General features: G+C 38.0%; 1 protein-coding gene across 6 annotated transcripts in view; it reads left to right on the top strand.

The window, feature by feature from the left end:
• Positions 1-19,941, top strand: part of Osbpl6 (oxysterol binding protein like 6) — a 210,924-nt gene that overhangs the window by 179,145 nt on the left and 11,838 nt on the right. For 5 of the 6 annotated variants that reach the window (XM_071619035.1, XM_027946067.3, XM_071619033.1 and 2 more), the window contains 4 exons: positions 2,477-2,610; positions 11,472-11,579; positions 13,206-13,343; positions 19,499-19,586. In XM_071619035.1, coding sequence (XP_071475136.1) covers positions 2,477-2,610; positions 11,472-11,579; positions 13,206-13,343; positions 19,499-19,586 — 468 coding nt within the window. The remainder of the gene's footprint in view (positions 1-2,476; positions 2,611-11,471; positions 11,580-13,205; positions 13,344-19,498; positions 19,587-19,941) is intronic. The other variant, XM_071619036.1, reaches the window with a different exon arrangement.

Below are 19,941 nucleotides of genomic sequence, written 5' to 3'. Positions count from 1 at the left end.
GCTGGTCGGTCGCAGATCTGCCCACCTTTCGGGCACGGGTGGAGGCTCTGCTCTGCCCCTACTCCAATTGGGGTGTCGTAACTACCCCGCCTGCAGGACGCTGGGCCTGTTCCTGGCACGGGCGGCGACTCTGCTCTGCCACTACTCCAATTAGGGTGGTGTTTGTACCACGCCGGCAGGCTCCTGGGCCTGATCCGCCGGTCTGTTGTAGGTCTGCCTACCTTGGAGGCGCGGGCGGCGGATCTGCCCTGCCCCTCCTACCACGCCTGCGGACCCCTGGGCCTGATCTGCAGGTTGATCACTGGTCTGCTCACCCTGCGGGCACGGGTGGCGGTTCCGCTCCGCCCCCACTCCAATTGGGGTCACGTGACCACCACACCTGCAGGGCCTGATCCGGGCGTGGCAGAAGGATCTGCTCTGCCCCTACTCCAGTTGGGGTGACGTGTGTACCACACTGGCAGGCCACTGGGCCTGACCCGCCAGGCTGTCACAGGTCTGTTTACCTTGCCAGCGCGAACGGCGGCTCTGCCCTGCCCCTCCTACCACGCCCATGTACCACTGGGTCGCTGGTCTGCCCACCTTGCGGGTGCGGGTGGCGGCTCCGCTCCGCCCCCTCTCCAATTGGGGTCACACGGTCACCACGCTGGCGAGCCGCTGGGCCTGCTCTGGGCGCTGGCGGCACATTGTGTTTTTAATCACTAACACTTAATTGTGAACTAACCATTTATTTCCCTTGGGGGCTGCTTATAGTAAGTTATAAAATACTATTGAAAATACAAGTTAAATGGAGCATCTCAGTGTCTCTTAACACTCAAAATCATGGTGGCCCAGGGAAAGAAAGAGGGAGGGGTGTACCCTGAGGATGTCTCTAGAAATCCTGAACTTGAAGAAATCAAACCATCAGAAAAGATATTCTGGGGTATTTAACAAGAACCTTGGCTTCCAAGATTAGTCTTACTATTCAAATTTCAGATATCAGGTATTTGAGAGATCATCAGATAACATAGATGTTTCTTTCATGCCATAATCCTAAAAGTGGCTTAATCTTTTTTTCTGTTTGTCAGTTGAGATTGTGTAAGGCCAACATCTCCCACTGCCTTTTTACTCCCAGTAAATGCATTTTCATTGCATTATTAACGGGATGCTAATGATGTTATTCAACTAAAGCAATAATAGTTTGTTCATATAATAGCATAGATTCAAGCCAGTAACTTTTACTTCTGGGGTAGGATGGCATCAGGTAGAATGAGACAGCAAATTTATGAGTGGAGAGAAGCATGTGAGCATAGCAGAACTGCTAAAGGGATATGGGTTAATTTGAAGGCACCCCAGGAAAACGTTGTGTATTTGGTTGCAATCCTGAAGCTTTCAGGAGACCCAAGTTTCAACAGACTTTTAAAGCCTCTGTTGAAATTACATGTTTTCTTTTCAACAGACATACAAATTCTCTATGCTAGAAAAAAAGAGGAGGGTGTTTACCATGACTGTTGGGTGAACTCTTTAGAAAGCATTATGAGCTTTAAAACTGGTGTGGAGTCTGCTTTTAGAGTTCCTGGCAGGGTTAATGCATTTCAGCTATCAAGTTATTACCTTTAAATGGATGATGGAATGTAACATACAAATCAATAGATGCGAATCCCTTGGGATCCTGCAGTTTCCCCCTTTGATTTAGTGGCTGTATTTTGTGCTGAAAATTTTCCACTTCTGTTAAAAATAATATATATCTCAAATAAATATCTATTTTTAAAAGCTGCATATTATAGTAACTGTTATTGTAGAAAATAGAAGTTGGAAATTCATCTCAAAATGAAAGACTGTTTCAGATTTTACCAATATAAGTTGTCAGGTATGTAGGAAATGGAGGGAGAGGTGGTGTTTTTTAGTGTCGCTTTTAAATCAAAGTACTTTTGACATCTAGACATTCCTGGGTGAGAAAGCAATCCAAGTGCTGTTCTTAAAGCCAAATCATTTCCTACCGCCAAGGGAACTAACCAGAACGTCTAGATCAGCTGCCTATTTTATATTGACATGATTCATAAAATGCTTTTTTTGGGGTGTATGCTTTGGGGAAATAATTTTGAATAACTCTAAATTATTTGAATGACACTTTATGCTACACAAAACTGCTCAAAATATTATCAAATATGACAAACAAAACGTGTTCTCTGTTACTTCTAGGCATTATAAATTCATTTCTGAATACTGATATTCAGAGTGGATTTTGATATTGCATATGCTAGTTCCAAATCTTTGTTGTTTTGTCTGATATGAAACCCTAAAATTTTCACCCTAATTCATTACAATTGCCATGCTTGTTTTAAGTATAGATATTCTGATAAATTCCATTTTTAAAGCTGATTTTTAATTAAATTGTAGCATGGCCTTTCCAAACAATGTCTAGGTATGAAAAGTTTATCATTTTGTATATTCTTTCTGGATGTGTTTATATTTGCTTCTCACATTTGTCCCCATCCAGTACATTCTCTTTTGAAGTCTGCATTTAATAGCATAGCTATTGAGAAAGAGAAGCTGAAGCAGATGGTTTCTGAGCAGGATCACAATAAAGGCCACAGCTCGCAGATGGCCCGGCTCCGACAGTCACTGTCTCAGGTAAATGAGAGTGTTTGTTTTCATGTGCATGACACAGTCCCAATTCTGTCAGGCAAGAGATGGGGGTGGAGGTGGTCAGTCCTAGCAATGACACATTCCTCTGAAATCTCCCAAGATGTTGCAATGTCAGGATTGAATTTTATTATGGTTTTTTTCCCAAAATGTCAAGGGTAAGAGTGATTTGCATATATAAAGTATGTTCTAGAATATATATATATATATATATATAGATGATTTGCATATATAAAGTATGTTCTAGAATATATCCAGTCCAATGGTTAAAAATAGAATTTCCTAGGTCCTTCACTCTTAATATTTCTCCCACTTAGATTTTTAATCTGTTGAAAATTGCCAATTACTATGAACCCATTTTTTTTTCTTTTCTGGTTTTCATTTTAGGGATTTTCTTCCAAGCTAAGATATGCTTCCTCAAGCTAGACTATTATACGTCAATATGTATTATTTAGTTGCTCTTGCTAAAACTAACCAAATCTCTGCATATATCAAACTTGAGATTTCTGACACAAATCCTTTAAAGCTGTGCTTAATGACTTTTTATACCAAGCACTTCCTCTGAAGTAAATATTTTCTTCTGTTAGTCCATAAATGCACTTATTTTACTTCCTCTAAGAATTTAATGTTTTGTATGATTTTTGTGAGAACTCAGTGTTCATGTAAAATATTGTTCACTTCCTGGTGCCTTGGATCAGAGTGAAGGAGCAAGCAAATCCTGGGTAAGTGGTTCTCCATATGGATGAGATCCTGCTTGAATATCTTCCCTCAGTCCCTGAAACTTAGATGTAAACTGTATCACATGTTTTATGTACCTGAACTGTCAGCATATACTCAGTGTTGTTTCATGTTATGGAGTGCTGCCATCTGGGCCACTTGTCAGCATTCACCATGAAACACTGTTGGCTGAGGTGCATACGCTGCTTCCAGTGCTAAGCCAGGGGCCTCAGAAGCATGTGCACCTGTTCTGCCAGGCTGCAGAGGGCTTCATTCATAAGAATACTTTAAAGAGCAGGGAGTGGTGGTGCATGCCTATAATCACAGAGACTCTGTCATCACAGAGACTCAGAGGCTGAAGCAGGAGGATCTCAAGTTTGAGGCCAGCCTAGGCAACTTAGCAAAGCCCTGTCTCAAAAAAATGAAAAGGACTGGGAATGTAGCTCAGTTGTGGGTCACTCCAAGGTTCAATCTCCAGTCAACAGGGCGGGGAAAAAAGGGAAAAGTACATTAAATATTCTCCCCTGGACTCATCTCATGCCATTTATCTGTTGAATACTCAGCTGATATTAATTGATCTTTCAAATCATGGACAAATAAACATGCAAATGTCACCTTGTAAATACACATAAAATATATTCTTGATCCCCTAAATGTTGCAGTGTTTCTTTAAGATGGGCTTAATGATAGAAGCTTAATGATATAAATCAAGCTTATACTAAGATAAATAAGAAAATTTGCCTCTTGCTTGCTGCTTGCTTGCTTTTGAGCTTCAGGTGAAATTAGAAATGACTAGGAAGAGAAATTTTAAAAGTTATTCATTTCTCATTCAACTGACTTTACTAGGTATTATGCAAGATTTGGCATACTATGCACCTGTTTCCCAGGAGGCTCATGCTCTGGTTAGTGAGATCAGCAGTATTTGCCAAAGAAACAGTTAAATGGACCATACTGTACTATTCCCGGAGTATGATGGTGCAGATTTCCAGAGCTCTGGTTGTTTAGAAGAATGGTAGATCCCTGAGCTGAGAGCACAGTCCTGAGCTGAGAGCACAGTCCAGATCTGACTTCCTGAGCAGACAAGGAAGAAACTGATACTAACATGATAAAAGTAAAATCAAGCAAAAATTATATCAACTCTGCATCCTTTGGGCTAAAATATTTCTCTCTCTTACAAAGACATATTTATTAGCATCTAAAGTCAGAGCCCCAATAGTTTTTTCCTGGGGTTTGGAGGGTTTTGTTTATTTTATTTAGTTTTTTTTTAAGGAATCAAAAGATATGAAAATAATTGGGGACATAAAGACTCATGCTCCTATTCATTAGATAATCCAGTGATTGCAATTATGTATTACCACAGCATTTCACGTTTGTTCACATTCTTGTGTCCGTCCGGACCCTCCAATTGGGCCAGTCCTTCCCTCTCTAGCCTTCTTTCCCATAAGCTCTAAGTTTGGACTCTGGTTTAGAAATCCCCCCACCCTATGGTTAGGCATTTAAGTTTACTGACATTTCACTGCTTTCTGGTGAATTACTTACTATCCATGGTTAGACCACTGGAAAGGTGTATGGAGAATGGAGTGAATAAGGAAGCTACTTTAAGAGTTACTGGTTAAGTAGTGGAAATCAGCCCATTGGGGCTACATGAAGGAGTTTAAATTTTTCCTTTCAGTGATGGGGAGTACTTAAGAAAATTTAACTGGTGAATGATAATGCCAGAGATTGGAAATATTATTTCATATTTCTGTATATTAGAAAGATTAGTCTTGTATAGTATAGAGATTTAGTAGAATTAAAACAAAACTAGTTTGGCAGGTACATAGTATTCAAGATAATTTGAGAATGGTTTGTGATACTCAAGGTAATATTCCTGAACTAAGGAAGTACCAGCCTTTATAGAGGAAGGGATCAGTTTCAGAGACACAAAGAGACACATAATCAGCTTGGCTTACAGCTGAACATCATTAGCAAGGGACCACAAAACAGAGCCAAGACAAGTCCAGGCTTTTTACTTGAATAACTGGCTGTATGATAGTTCTTTCTTCTCAGAGAGCTCATAGAAGAGGAACTGGTTTATTGTGCAATGAATGATTTTGCAGAGATGGAGATGTCTGAGGGACATCCAGCAGGTTACACAAATCAACAGTCAGAGAAAAAGATGTGGATACTCTAGTATACCCGTGAACTTATAGAAGTTGATCAGTTGTGTTTTCAATCAGAATAAAAGGGGTTCAGTGATACTGGAGCTGCTATACAGAATGTTAATATTTTAAGGACAGTCTAAGAAAGAGCTCCTTTGATGGAAACCCAGGGGAAGCAACCAAGGAATTTAGGAGTGATGACTATTGAGATAAAGGGTGGAGTTTTGATGATCTCAAGAAGGAAAAAGTTAACATCCAATTTAGCAGAAAATAAAATGTAGACTAAAAGTCAGCCCTGGAATTTGGCAGTTGTCATAGTATGACTGTATCATAAGGGCAAAGAGCCAGCAGGTATAGAGATGTTGAAGGTCGGAAGCAACTGGGCAACCATCCTGGTTGGCCAGCTCTATTTTCAGTCTCCTTTGTAATATAGCACTTGAGACTGAACAATAAGGCTGGGGTGTAACCCAGTGATAGAGTGCTTACCTAGCACTTGCAAGGTCCTGGGTTCTATCCCCAGCACCAAAAAGAAAAAAAAAAATTTTTTTACAAATACCAAATAGCTTTCATACATCGAGACAGTTGTTCTCCAAGTTCTGAGTGTATTTTATATTAGTATAATTTCACATTGTAGTGTGATTTTAGGTAGCCTAAGGATATCTTTGGTCCATATTCAAATGTCATCAGTTAAACCCTCAGATAACATTTTCATGACTGGGTCTCTCCCCCAGAGAGGGAAGGAAGGAGAGAGATGGTATTTAAATAATTTAAAGTCTAACATTTTTAAAGCTTATATATTTTATTTGACATAAGACCTATTCAATATATATCTAATTATTAAAATGATGCTTTTCAATGAGACTGTTAAGTAGATATATCACTTCAGCAAATTCCATCATCCTTTTAGCAGGCACATAGCATATAAAACACATGAAATTAGCATTCTTCACTACACGCTCAGCATAAATTGTTGCCTGCCTTGAGCAAGTAACAGTTTGCCAAGATGGACAGCCAGATGACTTCTTCTCTTACTATAATATATGTACACACACAAACACACACACGCACACATAATTCTGTTGTTTTACCCTCATAAAACTTAAATTAACTTTCACACTGGAGCAAAAGCATCCATGTTGGACTTACACTTGTAGGGCAGGACATTTTATATAGCTTCTGTCCTTATAATTTCAGCTCTAATGTCATGTCCTGATTTGTGTAGTACTCTGAATCCCAAAATTAAATAATATATAATAAGACAAAGTCAACCTTGGCACTCCTGATTACCATAATAATAGAAGATTCAAGACTACTTGAGTCTGTCTTCAGTATATTACCCTCTATCACTGTTACTAGTTTGATTTCTTGCCCTGGACTTCGTGCACAGTTTGTGCAGAATGTAGTAAGAATTGGGGTCCATATAAATGGGAGCAACTGTATATGACCATCTATTCTAGCTAGAATTACTATAGTTCATTAAGTCAATATGCTGTAAATTGTTAGGTGCATCATTATTTTGTGCATTACTGAGAAAGAAAGAAACCATTACTGTCAATTGAACTGACACAGTGCTTCAGAGGTGCTCAGTGTAGGGGGAAATGTGCATTTTAGAATCAGTGAAATATGGTCTGTATGAGATTGTAGGCAAAAAAAAAAAAAAAATTGGCTTAAGGCTCAGAGTAGTGTAATTTAAAATCCCAATTGTAGAATCTGTCATTCTGCCTGTCCACAACATTTCACATAACCAAAATAAATATTCTGTGATGGGATAAAAATTTCAAGTGTATTTATTTATTTCCGAATTCCACAGTTCCCTGGGGCTTGGCCAAATTTGTTATGTGTAAAGATATTTTTTCATAGACTCCTTTACATCATTTTTAGTTCTGTCTCAAGTTGCTATTGTTTTATCCATAATTTGGCAATATTTTGAAAGCCTTTCAAAGTTTTTACTCCTTGATCCGGTAGATCCTTGTTAATATGACTAGAAGTAACGTGATTACAGAAAATAATTATGCACATAAATTTTCATGGTATATTACTTATTTTAGTAAAAAATCAGCAACCATATAAGTGCCCAATAATAGGAAATCATTGCTTATTATGCAACTATCAAACTCATGTTAATGAAAAGGTTGCAATATAAAATAAATGTTTATGTGCAAAGAATAAGGGGCAGCTACAAGTTGGTAACTACACACCCAGTAAACAATATAAAAAAAAAAACACTTAAGAAAAAAAACTAGAAAGAAAGAAACCAAACTGCCAACAATTTGGTAGTAGTAAGGTATGAATTTTTTAAAATGTTTTTCTACTTAGTTTGCATTTTCCAAATATAATAGTATTTTTTTAATTGAAAAAAACAAGGTGATTTCTAAGAGATGCCCAGAACTTGGCTTTTGGCAGTCCTAGCTGTATCTATCTGTTTTCTCACTTCTTCTGAACCAGTTTTGCTTTTATACAAATGGTTTGGTGTTACGGCGGTTCCATCTTGCCATGCCATTGTCTCACTCAGTCTAAGGTAAATTCTCCCCATATCTGAGAGGATCTATAGCTAAAAAAGTATGTATTTAGGTAATTGATTCTGGCTCAGAACTTCAAAATGGAAACTTCTTTTATGGATTGAGAAAGAATGGTATGTTTCTTGGATATATTAGACTTGAATGTATGTGAGGGGCATGAAGCATGGGGAAATGAGCATGCTCTATAGAGTTTTTAGCACTGTCCAAATTCACTAGATAAGTAGTGAAATATGTGTAAAGCCTGTTTGGAGAAGCTTTAGGCACAGTTTCTAGTTTCCAGGTGCTTCCTCCCTGTTAGGCTGTGATCCTACATGCCACTGATAAAGCAATGCTACTACTGACAAGTCTTCATAGCTTTCCTTGCTCATTGGCTGGCACCAGTGGCTGGTGATCTGCCTCCTTTTTCTTTGCTTTACCACTGTTCACTCTCCTTGGGTGCACCCCCTACATTATTTCTGCCATTTTCTAGGCTCTTTCACTAAAAGCATCATTTCCATTGTGATGACTTAATTTTTCAAGATTTCCATATTATTAGAGAAAAAATAGGTGAACTTCAGAGAGGGAAATACTCAATATGATCTGGAATACAACCCAAGACTGCTACACCACAGAGCTCACAACATTCAGCTGTAGCAAATCAAAAATAGTCTGTGATCAAGGCAAAAGGAGGAGCCAGGTCTAGTGAGACGGGCAGAAGTGGGCTGTTGCATGCTTGGTTCTCAATTATGCTTTCCACCATGGGGATTGCCAGAGATGAAATTATTTATTCCCATGCTTTCTGTGCTGTGTAACAACAAGAAAATTCCTGCTAACCACAATGAAATCAACTCTCCCATCCCAAACCCGGAATTACTTTTATGCTATCCTGGAGTTGGTAGTTTTCTGAAACTACCAACTCCAGGATAACCAGAAAACACTGTTGAAAATTCTAACTTAGCATTTCAATCAAATCTGAAATGGACTTTAAAGGTTAACTAATATAACTGCAGTATTGTTTACTAAAGAAATTAAGGCACATGGTGGCTAACACCTGTAATCCCAGCTACTCAAGAGATTGAGGTGGATGGATCCTTGATTTGAGGCCAGCCTGAGCAACTTAGCAAGATCTGTGTAAAAGAGAAGAGAAAGAAATTGAGGCCCAACAAGGGATAAGTATAAAGACCACTGAGCCTTGGAATCAAGAAAACTTCATCTTTTGACTCCCAGGCCAGGATTTTAATTTTTCACATGATATCTAAGAAAAAGAAAAATTATTTTCAGATGATTTTTTAAAAACCCCTTTTAGCTTATTCCTCTACTGATATTAATGGCTAGAAGTTATCTTGTGTGCCCTTCACACATACTTATCGGCAGGATTGCACTGGATAAGGTGAAAACTTAATGAAAATTTAATATTTTTAAATATCCAGAGCAAACAATTCTACAACTTTCCTTATAAATGGCAAACCTATGTTTAACATTCCCACCCTGAAGAAAAGCCTTACTTATCCTTGCCCTTGAGATTTTACAGGGTTATTTCATTAACACCATTCCAGCGGCAACAGAAGGGGCAGTCACTTTAGAGGAACCATTAGTTGAGGTTTATATAAAACCCTCAGGTCAAGACAGTGATTCTGCAATTAAACCCATCAAGCATCTTACCGTGAGGCCTCCCAATGACATGGTGGCAAAGTGTGTCTTGTTTCAGATATTTCAGTAGCTAAGATAACTTTGCACATAGTGTAGGCAGAGAAATAATGAAAAATAAATAAATAAATAAATAAACATGTCTATATATAGTAGTCATAAAGGATAAGATTAGCACAGTATTTTTTTTTTTCAAATTCTGAGTTTTCAAGATTTTGCCCCAAGAAAAATGATCCTGAGCAGTTTTACAAGACAAAAAGATATTAGGATTCCTCCTTTAGGGTACATGGTTTATTTAATAAGAACATAATCACCTCTCTTTTTTTTTCTAACACAGTCGTGATTTCTCAAATAACCAGGGACACATTTCCTCATATCTCCAAATGCAGTGGCTGTTGGATCTGTATCCACCAATACTTGGCACATCAGACCAAGTGTGTTATTTGATGTATTTTATAAACTGGTTTCTGAAGGCTTTAAACAAAAGCCAAAATCCGTGAGTGAACAATTCTGTTCTCAAAAAGCAAAAGCAGGGTTGAAGAGAGGGAAGAAGTGGAAACCAGAATGGGGAGGAGAGAGGCAGGTCCTTACACATGCTCAGGGTGTATTCCCTGCCCAAGTATAGAGTTTGACTTACGTGTGTTCACCCTAAGTGTTTAATAGATTCAGAGTTATAATTAGGAGTTTACATTTGTACATGTATTGGTTTGTTGTATTTATTGACTTGAATGAAGCAGAATGCCCATTTCCTGGGGCAGATGGCTTCTTTAGTAAGACCTAACATATATCCTCTAAAACATCCACCTCCATCTTCTTTTTTTTTAATAATAATTTTTTATTTGTTCTAGTTAGTTATCCACCTCCATCTTCTAATTGCTAATTTTAATGGGAAGGAAAGGAATTGCACATCTTTACACTGGGTCTTATCCTCATCCAGGGGTTACATTTGAGGCCTGACATAATTCCAGTAAGCCACATCTCTATTATATAAATGGAAAATATTCCTATCCTTCAATGTGATGTGCACTCCATGGAGGACACTATACCTTAGTCCACAAGGGCCTTATCGGGAGGCCATTTGTATGTGAGGCTATTCTGCTCTTATAATAAATGCAGTTGCTGCATGTACTGAACTCTGTTATAGCAAATGGTGTTTAACTGATGCTAGTGTGTGTGTAGTATGTTGAAAGTAGTGTGATGGAGCTAACTTAGAGTTGGTTTACTATTGGTGTTTTGTTCTCTATTATGGTTGTCAAAGTCTACACTGCTCCATGAAGGCACCTTTGGGTTTATGCTCAAGTTAGTTTTGTTGCACTGACATGTGTATTAATTATATGCTTCTGGAAAATTAAGATGAAACTGTTTGCTTTAATCAAATACAATTCTATAAACTAAAGCCAATTCATTCTTCATTCCACTTCCAAATAATTTTTAAGATAACCACCTGACTTTAAAGTGACTCTCAAACTTTAGGAACTAGAACTAAAAAATGAAAGAATCATCTCAGGTGGCAAAAAGCAATATCCATGTGATGCTAGGCTAGGGCCTGTATGTAATGGGCCTGAATCTACAAGAGAAAAAAAATCCATGAATCAGTTTTATTAAATCCACTAACTCCTTCAGCTCACTAACTTACTAACGCATGATCTTATATTATAAAAAAAATAATTCCTTAGTTCTGAGCCATTTATTTCCTTCTACCAACAAGATATGGCTCATGATGATCCCAAAACTTAGAGCTAAGAATATCACAGACTTTGTTGTCTAAGTTTTTACCTGTGTACTTGTTCTGTCTTATGCTTGCTTGTTAATTAGAAATTACAAGGGCTGTTTTTGTTGTTTTAAGGCACTCAACCAGAACGCTGAATTAAGGAGTCGGTTGAACAGAATACACTCAGAGTCTATTATTTGTGATCAGGTTGTCAGTGTAAATATTATTCCTAGCCCTGATGAGGTAAGACTCATTTTTAATAAATGTAGAGTATCTATTTTATAGCATGTAAATTCACTGTATATTTTCACTTATTTTTATACAGTTCCTTCTCTGTTAATAAGATTCCCCCCATAAATACTTAGGATGCTGACACTTCAGTATTATCTGGAGTAAAGGATGTACATGAGCTTGACATCATTTATTCTTGGTGATCAGTGTCGAACTTTATTTATTCCTGTGTTCACCTGATGCCACCAAATATTTAATTTATATGTCTACTCCTGCTTGTGAATTTTTCTTCTGTCACATTTCTCATTTAAAATGCTCATTAACATCACATAACCAATGACATGTTGGAAGAAAACATTTTTAGCTGAGAAATTGCTAAATGAAAGTTTTCCTAAGGTTTATTTTGAAAGTCACCTGATCTTGCTAGAATAACACTAATGGTGCTGCTGTAACTACCACTGAGGGTGATGATGGCAGTTAATAGCTAACAGGTGTCAAGTGGTGCTTGTTGTGTGCTAGGTGTTGTGCTAACCACTTTGTATGTGTTGTCTCCCTTGACACTTCCAAGAACTCCCTAAGGTAGATACTATTATTGTTCCATTTCTCAAATTGAAGAAATGATAAGAGAATAGGAAAACAATCAAAATTTGGGTTAAACTTAAGTGTGTAATTCTGTTTATGGCCCTTTATGAAATTATTATTTTATAGCCATGAGAACTTAACACTGTTCAACAGTAATATTAAAGCTTTATGCACAGTGATACATGTACCAAGGTGAGAATTTTAACTTTAGTCAAGTCATATTTGTACCAAAAGCATATGTTTCACTAGCAATCTATAGGTTCGAGGGTTACACCATCCAGCTGCTTAGGAAATATTATCCAAGACCACTTATCTTGAACTTAAGTTGCCTCCCCGGGTTCATTCAACTCCAGAAGCCCTTGGATCTCCGATTGCATTTATATTCATTCAGCTACCCAGAATCTGGAAGTATTTCTGAAGTTTATAATTCAAAAGTCATTTAATAATACTCAATTGAGACCTTCTTTTCAACCTAATGTGCATTAGAATATATATATGTGTGTGTGTGTGTGTGTGTGTGTGTGTGTGTATGTTCTTACATAGTTTTTGAGTAAAACTTAAAAAGCACCTTGAAAACAGTTATTTATTATTTAGTGAATAAAAATAAATTTGATACAGTATTCAATGCTTTGGTCATTTTCCTGGTTAAAATTTGTGACCTAGTTTGAAAATGTTTTTTACATATTCTGTTTCAAAAATTAGTCTCATATATTGTTTTCTTACCATGTCTCTAGTAATGACATTCCTAAGAATAAGAGAAAGAACTTATCTCTGCAACCCATGCAGGTTATGAGTAGACCTTAACCTGTTAAATTCTTCTTAATATCAATGAGCATAGGTTTAAAATCAAGTCACGGTACCAGCCCATTTCAACTATGCCTTCTAAAAATCTTTAAATATATTGGAAGGAAAGTAAGGTAGTAGCAAATGAAAATTACTTGTAGTCACCAATATTGTAACACATAGCATGGATTTCTCTAGAAATATGGCTGATTTAAAAGAAGTTATTCTACCAGGGGAAAAAATGATTATTCAGTGTGCTTCTCTTTTCTGTAGCCTGGTGAGCAAATCCACGTCAGTCTCCCCCTTTCACAGCAAGTAGCCAATGAGAGCCGCCTCTCCATGTCAGAGTCTGTGTCTGAGTTCTTCGATGCTCAAGAGGTGCTCCTCTCTGCAAGTTCATCAGAGAATGAGGTGAGGATCCTGGATGTGTCTGTCTCAGCTGCTTAGGACTCTGAGTTTGGGTTAAAGAAAGTGAAGCTGTGGAAATTTCTGGTTGTATTTGTTTGTTTACATCAAATTGTAACATAGCCAAAAGTATGCAAGCCATTTTGGTTCCCATAGACTGAGCACTTAACAACACTTCTGGGCATCTGCTTGCTTAGTACTCTTAAAGTTGATGAATAAAGGGAAAGAGTCACACATTTATTCTGATTTTCTTCTGTGATTCATATTTCAGAGTTACCAAATAGTTGACAATAGAGTTCTTTATGGGAGACTAGCTATTAAAAGAGAAAAAAATATGTGAGAATTAGAAAACCACCATTCATGTGTAAATGCAAACACATACATGTTATGTATCTTTACCAGTAACATGAATTTGAGCATAGAAGGATACTGTCTGGCATATATCTAGCTGGGTAATTGTGGTTCTTGGAGGTTAGACACAGACTACCACAGAAGCTTTATTGAATTGTTCATTTTCATGAATCTTGAAAAGGTCTAGATATGGAACTTTTTTCCTGGTCAGGTTTCAGGATATGATTCAGTTATTGGAATTCACTCAAATGTGCTTTGTTTTGTTGTTGTTTTGTTTTGTTGTGTGTAGGGGAAGCAGCCAAAACTCTTTCCTATATAACCAATTATGAAATTTATCATTTGAAATTGTCTGTACTGCATTTTTACCAAAAAAAATAGTTGCTAAATATTATTTCTATATGCATAGAAAATAGATGGGAAGGAAACATCCTGACAGTAGTAGTTGTTTTGGAATGCTTGAAATTATGAGTGATTTTAGAAACAAAAATAAAGTGGAAAAAAGCAAGAAATGATGGACACATATCACTTTTATAGTGGGGAAATGTGAAACAGAATTCTTGAATCAGAAGCTGACTTTGTTGGCATACCAGGGCCTGCAGCTGTTGCTCAGATCCCCAGGCACACGTTAACAGGTTCAGAGAGACTCCCATTCATGGTGCAGAGGGCTAGTTTAGTTATGTGTAATGGTAATTGATACTATAACAGATAAACAGAATGATCTTGCTTGCTATTACTGCCTCTTTCTCTATAGACAAATCTTCATGACAAACCTAATTGTAGTCAGGAGGCTGCTTGGTGAGCAACAGATGGGGACAGAAGTGAGTTCAGTGAACTTAAGGTTAGGAGGGCCAGGATATGACAGCTTCACACTCCCTCCTTTTTATAGGGGTACTCTGCCACTTGGACAGACATTTATGTCCACACCCCCAGGGATGACCTTGCAGGATTTTTTTTTTAACTCTGACTTGTCTGAGTTTCCATTGCCGACCAATCTTCCATCCTTCAATCAGGGTATAGTTAAATTTGACTGCACATTATCTGAGCTTGGACCTATCATCCAGCTGGATGTCCAGGTATCTCTTTGCCTAGACTAGGGATACAGAAATGAAGAGGCTGTGAAGTAAACTATTGCACAAGTCCAAGGAAGATGGTGTTGCCATCGTCTTACCCAGAAGAATGAAGCTAGGGCAGAGAGAGAGATAAGGAGGGAGAGGGCAGCATGCAGAGGATCATTCAATTTGAGGCATCATGAGTTTGTCAGACCTCTGTCCATAGGGGTTATCTGCCAGGCATGTGAATAGGCAAGTCCAAAGCTCAAGGACAGGGCAGGTCTGGAGACAGATTGAGTCCAATCAGGATCCACGTAACAGCTACCTGTTAGACACTGCCACCTGGGTACCCATAGTTCAGCAAATGCAAATAAAATTATCAACAAACCCCTTTCCACACACACCACACCCCAAAAAATAAAAAACATGCACCCATACCCTTCATTCACTTCCCCCAAGTGTTGACCTTGGATATTGGAGCATTCCCCTTCACTCCTTCTTTTGTCTTACTGCCACCCATATTGTTTCACTCATCAGGGTCTGTAGCTCCTGTCATCTAAGTGCTCTCAGACCCAAACATTTTTCTGCAGCCTCACTGCCACTATTCCAGTCCAGTTCAGTACCCCCTCATCCCCCACACCTGGATTACCCATCCACCTCAAATCCAGTTTTCCTGCCTTTTTCTCATCCCTTCCAATCCGTTTTCCACGGGCAACCTGATTAATATTTCTAAAAGGCAAATCTGATCATGTCCTCATCCCCCAGTGTCCCTAGGATAACAATCTAACTACTTAGATATTACACGAAGACCCTTTTATATATCTCATCCCTGCTCTCACGTGCAGCCTTATGCTACCTCTATTCTCAAGACCTCTAGCAGCAAAAGGGGTAATTCTGGTGTTGTCAATTTGATAAAAACACCTGTGTCCCTTGATGTAGCAAGGAGAGTGATTCTCCCCTAGATCTCATTGTGGGAAGACCTGAACTGCACACTTGTCTCTATTTTACAGGTTTAAAATAACTGTTTGTATGTATACCTTCTCCCTTTATAGCACTCAGTCTTAAGTATTTGAAGGGGCCAGACCAGGAAGTAAACTCAAGTGACAGTCACAATGATGTTTTCAGAGTTGCTCATCCTCTTTGGCTAAGGCTTGGTTACTGGGTCATGCTCATCCACCCTAGTCCCTAAGTTTCTTTGGGATGGTCCCCCCAGAAGGCTCCTCAAGTCTCCATACTAACAGACTTGACAAGCCCGCTGGGTGAGTTTTGCCATGCCTGTGTGAACCCTAGCAGCAGCTGCAGGGCAGGCTCAGGAAACATGTTCTGTGCTACAGCTCTCAGTAGAGATTGGTCCCCTGCACTTGCTGTCCACTGTGTTTGGAGCACTTGTCTACAAACAAATTAGTTTAGCTCCAACACACATTTAACGGCCTCCATTCAATTTAGTCCCTTACTCAAAAGTCACCTTCAGGAAAGCCCACACTAGCTGACCTTTCTAAAACTTAAAGCTGCCATTTCCTCTTCTCCTCTAACCTTTTATATCACTCTTCCCTCATTATTTTCCTTCATAGTTACCACTAACAGAATATGTCTTTCTTATATTAACTTGTTGGTTTTGTCTCCCCCACTATAATGTAGCTTCATGAAGTCAGAGACTTTCTCTTGTGCATCCAACACTAGAACAGTTCTGGTGAACCCAGAGCAGGTGCTCAATAAATATTTGCTAACTGAATAGAGGAAAGAGTGCTTGTAACACATTAACATGGGATTATTAGGAGCATCTGGGTTTTAGCTGTCTTACAACCACATTTTCCATGAGAGAAAAATCTTTAAGTGTATCTACCAATGCACTTTGCTTAATGAATCCTCACCTCCTTTTAAAAACACAGGTCACCTTGCTTCCAGAATGGTCTACTTGCCTTACCTCTGCTTTTAAAGTTCTTTTACAGTGCTGTATCCCTGGTCACATTTGGGGATGGGGGGGAAGCTTCTTGAACTCTTCTGAACTCCAAAGTTCATAACAAGAAATATTTGACTCCAAGACTTCTTGATCATGGGGGTGAAAACAAACTGTTTATTATAATACTGCAGAGCCTTCAGCTGTATACAGGACAATGTAAGGGGATCATAGCAAGACAGCCCAAACTTAGTTACTACACACACACACACTATGGGTACACATCTTATGTAGTGCCCACCTTCGTTGAAGAATTCTTTTACACCAGTGATATTGGATCACTTCTATGATATATTAGTTTAGGAGAGGTCCAAAGTTAAAGAGGAATAGAACATATTTATAGCTTTTTGTAAAATAAGCACAAGTGGTTTTTTTCTTTCTTTTTTTTTTTTTTTGGTACTGGGGATTGAACCCAAGGGCACTTAACCACTGAGCCACATCCCCAGAATTTTTTTTTTTTTTGAGACAGGGTCTTACCAAGTTGCTGAGGCTGGCTTTGAACTTGGGATCCTCCTGCCTCAGCCTCCCAAATTGCTGGGATTACAGGCGCGTACCACCGTGCCTGGCAGCATGAGGGTTTTCTTAACAAACCTTCAAACAATAAACATGGATGTTATATGAATTTGATTTGGGGGAGGCATTTGTTTCTTCAAACACGATTGAGTGTGATGAACATTTTTCAGAGAAACTGAAGAGTTTGATTCACTTTTTTTTTCTACTAAGCTAAATAACTTAGCTTTCAAGAGCCTGTTTGTTTTCCATTGCAATCATTGAGAGCTGTGAGAACCAGGTGCAGCAGGAAACTATGAGTCAGAAGCAAATGTTATTTTCCACCTGCCATGCTTCTAGATTTACACTGTGCAAAAGCAAAACTCCCATTAATCATCATACATATATTCATGCTGTCCACCACTCCAAACATTCTTTTCAACCCTATTCTTAAAAGCATTAACAATAAATCCAGTAACCGTAGAGATAAAGATGAATTGTTTTTATTGCATACAATTTTAAAACCTTGAATGGCAGAAAAAGTTGACAAAAACAAAATTAAGAAAATAAATTTCAAGCTAGGAAAAAATTTGGAACATATGAAAACAGAAAAATGTGTGAAAGATAAGAAAACAAGTTCATGAAAGATGAAATCCAGAGATCTTTTTATTTGTATTAGGTAGGTAGATAGTGACAAAAAAATGGTGATTTGTAGTGTTTAAGTAGATATGGAGAGATGGGTGTTTCCCTATACTACTGGAGAGAGCAAATTAATATAGTATTTGAGAAGAGCAATTTGACAACATAAGTCTAATACCTAAAAGTGACCCATTTGATCTATTTTAAAATAAACAAAATTTTTGAATGAAACAAATGGAATAAGTTTTAATGGAATCATTAGGAAGAATTACAAAAACATATTTACAAAGATATCCATCCAGCTATTGTCTAGAAGAGTAAAAAGTTGGAAATCACTTAAATGATGGTTAAATCCCTTATGCTATAAATATATAATGAAACATGCTACTTTTCCAAGTAAAGATGAAGAGCCATACCCACAATAATGGAAATGTATTTAGAAACTACAAAACAACGTGGAAATTGATCTCCTTTTTCAGTAACCACAGAGATATGTGTCTATGTAAGCATTTTGAAATTAGGGGATAATAATACCACCCAAATGGTCAAGTGGTTTCCTTTAGATGATGAAATTATAGATGATTTTCATACTTATCTGTTTACCATCATGTAATTTCTAATATTTTAAAAATGATTGTTTTGTTTTCATGTTTGGAAAAAAATATATAGCCTTTTTTACTTTGAAGAAAGTAAATAAGTATTAACAGTTTTCTTGCTTTTAGTGAAAATTTTGACTTTTTCTCCCCATTTCTGTTAGAGTTCTTATTCCTCTCTTTTATTATCTGCTGTTTCTAACTCCCCTTAGTGTAGATGTTGTTCCTTAATATCATTTTATGCTAAGTTTGGTTTCACTTTAGTTCCATGCTTTCTCCTGAAGAGAGTGGCTGCATCCTCCTCTCTCCCCAACCTCAGTGCAGCTGTCTGATTCTTAGCTGTCAGTGTTCCTCACCTGGATCTGCAGAGCCCTATCATCCAGCCTCCTTAGGGAATGCTGCCACTGATCTTCCTAGAAACTAAACCTGACTCTAGAGTTCCCTTGCATTTTTTTAATAACCCTTGCATTTTTTTTTAATAATCCATGGAGTTCTACGTGACTCCTTTGATTGGCCTGAAAAGGCTGTCATTGTCATGCCCTCCACTTGTCCTCCCCACCCTCTGTCAACCTGCTCTCAACATCTTAGTATTCCTACAATAAATGTTGCTCTCTTAGTCTTTGCTTTTGCACATTGCCCCTTCTTCTTGTGCTCCCCATCCCCACCCTGCCCCCCATTGTGATGACTGGGCATCTCCCATTCATTCTCTTAACAGTTCAAATATTTCCTTCGGGCTACCTCTCCTGAGTCCTCTAGGTGGAGTCCCAGGGCCTTCTTACTATACTGTCCTCCAATATTTCTAGTTATATACTGACCTCTTCAGCTTCCCAACCCAACTAAGACAAGAAGCTATTTAAGACAAGGGCTTCTTCTTAGCAATCTTTATCCTGGCTCCTGGAAGACTCTAATTCCTCTCTGTGTTCATTGCACATATGCCAAATACATTTCCCACTACCATCTCTGTTTCTCATTTAAGCACTTTTTCTTTCTTTCTTTTCTTTTCTTAATAATTTAATTATCTGAGCTTTCAAGACAAGAATCAGATCAAGAATTCTGATCTCTTTGTGTTCTTTCTTTCCTTAGGCTTCAGATGACGAGTCTTACATCAGCGATGTGAGCGATAATATATCTGAAGACAACACCAGTGTTGCGGACAATATTTCTCGGCAAAGTATGCATCATTTGAGCTTCCAGGTTGTTCTGTCTACATGCCAAATTACAACACTGGTGAACTAATGAACAGTCACTCCCCTCTCCCCCTCACTAATTATTCTTTTACCAGCTGATTGTTCCGTAAATTTTTTTTGCATTATCTGTTGAGATTAATGGTTACAAAATCTGTTAAATACATAGTCTAGAGAAAATGTCTTACATCTTGCTTATACTCACTTTAAATCCTTCTTATTAAATCTACTTTCTAAAATTTGACTTGTCTTTCCTAAAATAACATTTGAGTGTATTTAACATCTTGTTTTTTTAAAAAAATCCTCTGATATTTTGTGAAATACCTCATGAAGAAATAACTC

The sequence above is a fragment of the Marmota flaviventris genome, chromosome 11 (genome assembly GCF_047511675.1).
Source record: "Marmota flaviventris isolate mMarFla1 chromosome 11, mMarFla1.hap1, whole genome shotgun sequence".
Taxonomy (NCBI): domain Eukaryota; kingdom Metazoa; phylum Chordata; class Mammalia; order Rodentia; family Sciuridae; genus Marmota; species Marmota flaviventris.
Note: the sequence above shows the minus strand (reverse complement) of the source record. Positions and strands in the feature narration are given on the sequence as shown.